The sequence below is a fragment of the Austrofundulus limnaeus genome, unplaced genomic scaffold (assembly GCF_001266775.1).
Source record: "Austrofundulus limnaeus strain Quisiro unplaced genomic scaffold, Austrofundulus_limnaeus-1.0 Scaffold148, whole genome shotgun sequence".
NCBI lineage: Eukaryota > Metazoa > Chordata > Actinopteri > Cyprinodontiformes > Rivulidae > Austrofundulus > Austrofundulus limnaeus.
Window position 1 is genome coordinate 1,231,860 of NW_013952550.1, and position 8,007 is coordinate 1,239,866.

An 8,007-nucleotide genomic window follows, 5' to 3' on the forward strand; every position below is an offset into this window, starting at 1 on the left:
GTAAAAAATAAATACTATCCATATAAACTGTGCCTCCTAGATAGAGTGAACTTAATTGTGGTTGAATGAGAAGTGTAAATATATAAAACTCTGATTTTAATGATTATGTCCTGCTGGAGTGTGACATGATTTGTTCGTGTACAAACTAATACAGTATCAGAGTTTTATATATTTAAACTTCTCATTCAACCACAATTAAATTCACTCTATCTAGGAGGCACAGTTTATATGGATAGTATTTATTTTTTATAATAACAAGCTAATGCAAACAAGCAAAAACGAAATAAAAGTAACAACTTTCTACTTCTTGCCTTTTTTAAATGTAAGGAGTAGAAAGTACATATAATTGTGTGTAAATGTAAGAAGTAAAAAGTAAAAAGTAGGCTGAAAATAAATGACTCAAGTAAAGTACAGATACCCAAAAATTCTACTTAGGTACAGTAACAAAGTATTTGTACTTAGTAACTTTACAACTCTGCATGYAACGTTTTTAACTGAAGTTATTACTCCATTAAGACGCGTGAATACGTGTTCCAATGCATTTGAAGTCTTACGGCACATGATATAAAATGTAACACCAGGGTAATGGGGTATCACATGGTCACACAAACATAAGTCATGTTAAGGCTAGACTGTCTCATTTCACAACTGTTTCATGCRGCCTACGCAGACTTCGAAGTCTGGGGCCTATGAGGGCCGCGGTCTACGTAAACTGCAACCCCTGAATTGGGACACACTATTTCTGCCAAAATAACCATTTAATGTGACATTGATGGCAGCATAAAAGCTTTTAAATACACATTTGCATGAGCTGCTATGAAGCACAGTGGTGAAATTGATAGGTTGCAGTGTTGAAACTGCCTTGAAATTTGAAGTTGTTCAGAAAGATTCACTAAAATCTGACCAGTGCTTTGTGAGATATTTTGCTAACAAATAGTTGACTCAAACAGTTAAGGGCAAAGTTTTAAAACCAGACATCACACGTTCAGTTAGTTCTTGTACCGTTGGTGTCTGGGATGAATCTCAGCTACCAACATGTTTGAATTTTAAATTCCCTGAGCTTGAGCTGTTTATATTCACTAAATTTGCTAATTCATGGGATAATGTGCTAACGCTACAGACTAACAAGTACGCACACAAACATGGGCAAAGATTTGCCTTCAGGCAATGAATACATAAATACATCCTGTTTAAAAAACTGTCTCTCAAAACATGGACAGCAGTATAGAATTAAGTTTTTTAAAATAATGTTTGCGTAAACCATGAAATTGTGTCGACTGGAGTTTTATTAAAAAGAKGAGCTCATTCTTTATTAGCTGTTGGCTCACTGAAGTGCCTGTGACATCAAGCTTTCGTAACAAACATGATTGCATTTTTRGATRGACAAYATTGCTAACACATTGSAAAAGAATTTCGCACWGCTGTGATGAACAGTTGTTGAGATATTTGCAYRTGAATTAACAGGAAGTGACATCAAAGGGGAATGTCAGCATGTGAACAGAGCAGACTGTTGAGAAGAAAGTGATGTTTCTTTAGATTATTTTGAGTCACTGTCAAAGTAAAATGAAGAAGAGGTCAAATAATATTGTTACAATAAAAAAAAGACCAGAGAGTTTCCTTTCTTAAAGAGTTCCCCTTTGATGTCACTTCCTGTTTCACTTTGGCTGAGCCAAGTTCTGAAGAAAACATGAATTTTATGTGACAAAATGGGTAAAATTAATAAGTTTAATAAGTTTCTTAAATATAAACGATGTTTTCTTCGACTTTTTGTATGTGAGTGAGAAGCATGTCWCAGACACTTGAAGCACTTTAAGGGTAACGGTTTAAAGAACGTCTATAAGTGTTAACATATTAACTGTAGCTTTTAGACGGAAGTCCACTTTATTATGGCCGACGTCTCGTGTTTGCCGTCTCTCCACCGCAGAGCTCTTGGTCAGTTCGTTCAGAAATAAAAGCGTCTCTCAGTTTACCCTAATTTGCTGTAAAAAAAAAAAAAGCTCCACTTTGTCGTACAACATGGTCAGAACACTTCAGGGCCATTAATGATGCTTCCACATCAACTGTAGTGTTTATGCTTCATCTCACTGAAGAGACAGCCAATCAGTGGCTCCAAATTAGATTTACTTTCATTTCTGAATTTCCCTCAGGGCCGTGAGATTCTGTTATCCGACGAGCCCAACTTCTCTGTCCGCGGCCGAGGGAGCAGCACAGATATTAGAACCCGGCTGCCTTTAGACATGCGAGYAGATTAGAGAGCATTAAACGGAGGRGAAGTGTTGTAAAGTTTTCACGCAACACAAAGGAGGCGTGCATATCAGYTTGGGGGAAACGTCACGGGCATTTATTGCATTTTTTTTTTGYCGGACCGATTTGGCTGCTAAGTGCGCAGCGAACAACTCTGATGACAAGCTGCATAATCAAGACACGTTTTCTAATTGGCAGAGCTTCCCATGATGGGTTTATTTAATGTGTTTGATGTCACTCCAGCTGCAATTTAGCATGGCGTTAGAGCCACACCATAAATCCTGTAATCAATTTGATGACGGTATGATTGGTGTACACACAGGAGGAGGCAGTAATGTCGGGGCTCTTAGGTTCATGAGACTCCCAGGCTTCATATTTTCTCTCAATTCACATCCTATTAGAGATTCTGACCCTCCCCCTCCATCCTCATTCTCTGCCTCTGTAGCCTCTCCACTCATCCCCACATCCCTCCTGCCTCTCCCCCACCTCACACACACACACATACTGCTCCCCTCTTTCACACAAACACACACACACACGCATGCACTCGTTGCACTCTCTCTTCCCGTCTTTACAAACGTRGCGCACAGACTGAAGAGTGAGCGTGAGTGAGTGTGTGTGCATGTGTGTGAGGCGTGAGGTGTTTGGGAGAAGGCGTGCAAAGGATGAAGAAGGGAACATGTGTTCATGTGTTCCGGCTCGTGCACACACATGCTTTTTCTTTYTTTTTTTTTCATTTTCTTTTACTCTACCTCTCCTCTTTTATTTTTCTCTCCTTTGCAGCCCGGCGGTGTTTCGGTGGCAGCAGCCCTGCAGAGACAAAAGGTGAAGCGGTGCTGCAGAGATGTTGTCAGGTAGGTAGCGAGCAGAATAATGGAATCAATACTATTGTCTGTAACCTACCTGCTGCTGGACTCCCTGTCTGGCCCCAGCAGAGAGCATCAGAGAGAGGTGGTGAATCAGAATCACCCTGCCTGGAAGAAGAGAAGAAAAGAAAAGGCTGACTGTAAGGTGAATCCCTCCTTTTTTTTCTTCTTTTGGGTAAAACTAGCTTTTGTTTCTGTTGCAATTCGATGCAATTCTGTCTGAAACTTCGTCGCCGCTTCAAATTCACCGACAATACTAAAACAAGTCATGCGAGAATTTAAAATTCATTTTCGGATCCGTCTTCATGAGCTTTTGTTGCTGTTAATCATTAGGGCTGCATGTTGCWGAGCTCATGCCTGTGTTTTACGCTCAATGAGCACCTCATTACCTGTAGATTTACCATAGTTTTATTGTAAAACTGGCAGCTGTCGAGTCACTTAAAGGGCATGATTGATCATTTTGCGGCGTGCGTGCACGCAGTCCACGTTGCACCTGCTRGATTCTGACCTGTGAGCGTTTTTGTTTTATTGATACTTGACAATATTTAGATGAAACCTCAAATCCACCAGCAGACAAAAAAACATAACTCGTACCAGTAATGACATGYCTGTCACGCTCGGCGGTCTGCTCGGGCTGATACGTACAATTAAAACAGACATTTTAAAAAAACATACGACAAGACCTCAGATTTGCARAATTTTGAGGCCTGTAGTTTATGAAGTGAAACAGCAGGTGACAAAAAAATATATATGATTAGTATGTGATGGTGACACGTTGCATCTAAATTTGTGTGTTTGCTGTAAAAATAAAAACAAAAATAGAATAAAAACACGTTTGCATGTGCAGCGCCATTAAAAGAGACAATTTTCTTCGTTTCCACATGTATGAGCACATGCAGTCTCCTCCGGTCTGTACATGTCGTTCTGTCTGTCTACCAGCGGGTGGCATCGCCTTGTAGTATTTTTTTTACACCATTAATTTCACTCCCATTCATCCCTAAAAATACACAAAACAATCACGCAAAGATTCATGCTTTTCTCTTTTTGTCCTTTTTGTTTTTGCTCTAGTTTCAGCTGGATTTGCGAGTCAGATGATAGTTTCTGTTTTTTTATAATTAAACTGACSAACAAGAACAAAACCAGCGATAAAAACGCTACAGGATAAAATGTTAAAAACGACAAGATCATTTATTTTAGATCTCTAAACTATGAAGATCTTTATGCTTCAAGTCAATCAGGTGTATGAAAAGTGGAAATCTTACATTTTCTTTGTAAGCTGTTGAAAATAAATCATTATAGAAACAAGTCTATGAAATAAATTGTTTTAAAAGATTTAGCAGTTCTGTGTGCCTTCTTGACTTACGCTCATTCTATCTGTTCTGTTATCATAAAGACTTCAAGATAATCAGTTTTATTTTTGACTCATTAATTGTGTCCTAATCTGATGTTTTTAAAAGATTCTCAGCTAAGTAAAAAAAAAAGCTGTAAACAGTTGAATCAGACAACACAAACTCAATTAATCACGTTGGAAAATGCCTGTGATATTTACCAACAGGTTCGAGCTAATCGTCTCCCTTTAATTAATTCCTCCACAATTAATTCACATGATGCATTGCTGRGATTCTTTGTGCTCTCTGCTGTATCTGATTGCTGTGATGAAAAAGCAKAAGATTGGCCCTGGAATAAATAACGTGGTGTTTATTGCAGCAGTTTATGCCTTAATTAAAGCGCCTGGGTTCGTTTCGGATCCGCAGTGAAACCAGGAACCCGGCTGGTGCCGCAGAATCCAAATGTCAGATGAGGTCATGTCTTTGTCTCGGTGCTGCGGCTCTGCGGTCCTTTCTGTTAATACGTTGTTTTTTTTTTTTGTTGTTTGTTTTTTGTTTTAATCTCACCGCCGGGCTTTTTCTGTGCAATAAATGGCTTCAGTTTTACACCCTCCCTGTGTGTTTTCATTTTACCGTATGCCCCTCTGTCCCTGAGACCCTTAACCTGTGAGGTCAAATCAGGTCACAGGTGAGGTCCTCGGGAACAGGGCTGCATTCAGTTTCAACGTTTGAATAAATGAATATTCTGTAGATATAATTCCCCCCCAGAGAAATCTGTCTTCTATGTAAGGTTTGATGTTTCTCCTAAAGGCGCTTTAAATGCGAGAGAAGCAGAAGATTAAGATATTAAAGCTTCTCAGGCTGAAGCAAGAGAGAAAACGACCACGACGTCTGTCCTGCAGCACAGACTGCTATCAGGGGGCCGGCCCTTATTGGCTGTCTTTGTGTTATAGCCTCCGCTGGGGGCCAATAAGAAGGCAGCCGAGGGCTGTGACCCCGTCTTAYGTGTCGCCTTCCAAACTCAAGCTCAAGTTTATTATTTGTGCTGCAAAAGTTGCTCCGTTCCTTCATCTTTTCACCTACAGTGGGTTAATAAAACAGTGCTGTGTGTGTGCGTTTATTTATTTATTTATTTATTTATTTATTTATTTATTTATTTATTCATTCATTCATTTTTACTAAAAGACCAAATCTTTTGAAATGAGATTCTAAGAAAAGGTTATGAAGAATTAATATCTTACCTGTTTCAGATGTTCCAGCTCAGTTTGAAAAAGAGTTTAATTTGATGAGCTGATGGCTAGTTTGAAGTGGACAGCTACTGCTTTAAATCAACCCAATATAATATGTTAGAGCACATTATATGAACTTTACTTGATAAACTTTACATCCCCGTCAGTTTTACATCACAGTCTACATTTATTCCAATAAAAACATTACGATATTCCAGACTGCACTAGAGGTGCTACAGCTATTTTCAGACTATTGCACATTTTATGATGAAACCATTTATAAAATACATTAAAGTACTAAAAAAATAGTAGTTACACAGGATTCAAAGTGCTCTAATATTTGAGTTGTCAGCAGCTTTGACTAATCCGGTCAAAAATGAAGTACTTCTCTAAACTTTTTTTTTTAAAAAGTGCTATCTACAACAGGTTAGATAATTACTGTTCATAACTTTTCCAAAGAACCCCAGTTTGAAAAAAAAATCCAAACTATCAAATGAAGTTTTGTCCAATACTGCAAAACTTTTATCTCTCACTGAAAAAAAACCTGTGAAGTTCCTGGTAATTAAAAACATTTCATCTTATAAAGCTCACAGAGAGCTGTGCACACATGTGGGAATACTTATCAAAATGTCCTTGTGACAGAAAACATTTTGTATCCACCCCGACAAAAAATAAATAAATAAATAAATAAAAAAACGCAGATACACAAACACACACTCAAATTTCGGGATTTTCCACGGCCAGCCATCTGACTCGCTCTCAGACTTTGGCAGTCCTGGAGCACATTCTTGCCTGATATTGATTGGCCTGTCTGTGTGGAGACAGATGAATGCATTAGTACCCAGCTCACCCTGCCACTGGAAATATATTAAGTTCGTGTATTAGGCACCCTGTCTGGTTGCCATGGAGATGCACCAGGAGCGAGGGACCGAGGAGAAGGAGGCGAGGGGTGGGGAGGGGGAGCGGGCTGGAGGGATGGGGAGGATGGGAGATGTGTGTGTGTGTGTGTGTGTGTGTGGTGGAGGGGATACAGGATGTGATGAGGCAGTCGACTTGATTTGTAGTCCCGCTCCCTCCTCGTCTCCCTCTTCGTCTGTCACTCCCTGTCCTCCCCACCCCTTCCTCATTTGTCCCGTCTTCACTTCCAGGCCCCCCCCCACCCCCCAACTTCCTCAGCAAGAATGTGTCGTTTCTCTGCCTCGCTAAAATGAAATTTGCTGTCCCTTTGTTCCCCGCTTCATTATGATTTGGCCCTGGGCGTCTGTGTGTTGCGGTCCTCGCAGCTCTGGCATTTATTTACTGGAGTCAGTTTCTCCTGGGTTCTTGTGCCGATACCATTTATCCCTACACATACATAAGCATTTAACTCGCTTTTCATCTGCCCCTCTTTCCCCCCCGCCCCTGCCGCCGCCGCCGCCACCTCCCTCCTTGGCTCACGCCATCTCTGAGCTATGCAGTAAAACTGGTGCATTGAGGCAGCAGGAAATGGGGACCAGAGACAATAGAACGGAGGGAAAGGTGTTCTCCCCTCTCAAACACTTTCTCAGAACAAGACACTTGCTCAGTTTGCACGTAAAATCCATCAAAATTCCTGAGCTTGCTGTGCTGCAGGAACCTTTGGAATCCCCTGCACCTGTGGTCACCATGAGAGCAGGGGTTCGAATAAAAACATGTTTTCTTGTGTTTGAAATCTTGTGCCCAGTTAAAATGTGCACAGCTGCTTTGTGGCTGGCGTGTGCTAGCTTGCTGCTCCGCAGCTCTCTGGGCTGCTATCAGTGCTTTGTTGATGTGGAGGACAGTCTGCGGCTGTGCTGGGGCCACGTTCTGACTGAGTACAACGTTAGGAACGTGGACGAGTGCTTCAGGAAGCTGGACCGCATCTTCAACACAAATGAAACCGTGATTGAGGCTGGCAGAGTTGGTATGGAGGGGAAAAAAAGTATTTTTCACTTTGGTTTTAACAGCTGTCATCTGCAGGTTATATAATTACGTCTTTTTGTCTGAAAAAGACCTCATGAACCAGTGTATTAAACTCTTTGAAAGTCATTAGACTGACGTGGATTCAGCCTGATTTAAAAGGCCTACCACATGTAATCAATTATAACACAAAAGCAATCATAACTTAGACAGTTTTACAGGTTTTGGGCTAAACTTTGGTGTGATAGTAGCTGAGTGTCTTTCCAACTCTTTCTTTAAGCTCTAACAGATCATTAAAGGGATCCATGATTAGTTGCAACATTAGACTTTGTTTGATAAACATTTATTTTAACTGTAAAATAAAGACTGTGAAAATATTGTAGGCTGTTTAGTTTTGTAAATTTATAAAAATATATTTTAACA

General features: G+C 40.2%; 1 protein-coding gene and 1 long non-coding RNA gene across 2 annotated transcripts in view; both read left to right on the forward strand.

Moving 5' to 3' along the window:
- LOC106523246 (uncharacterized) overlaps nucleotides 1-5,432 on the forward strand; it is a 30,672-nt gene extending 25,240 nt beyond the window's left edge. The window contains exon 3 of the long non-coding RNA XR_001310869.1: nucleotides 3,028-5,432. This is a non-coding gene — a long non-coding RNA (uncharacterized LOC106523246). The remainder of the gene's footprint in view (nucleotides 1-3,027) is intronic.
- Nucleotides 5,433-6,659: 1,227 nt separating this feature from the next.
- Nucleotides 6,660-8,007, forward strand: part of spaca6 (sperm acrosome associated 6) — a 9,598-nt gene continuing 8,250 nt past the window's right edge. The window contains exon 1 of the mRNA XM_014016621.1: nucleotides 6,660-7,588. Coding sequence (XP_013872075.1) covers nucleotides 6,910-7,588 — 679 coding nt within the window. The 5' untranslated portion in view covers nucleotides 6,660-6,909. The remainder of the gene's footprint in view (nucleotides 7,589-8,007) is intronic.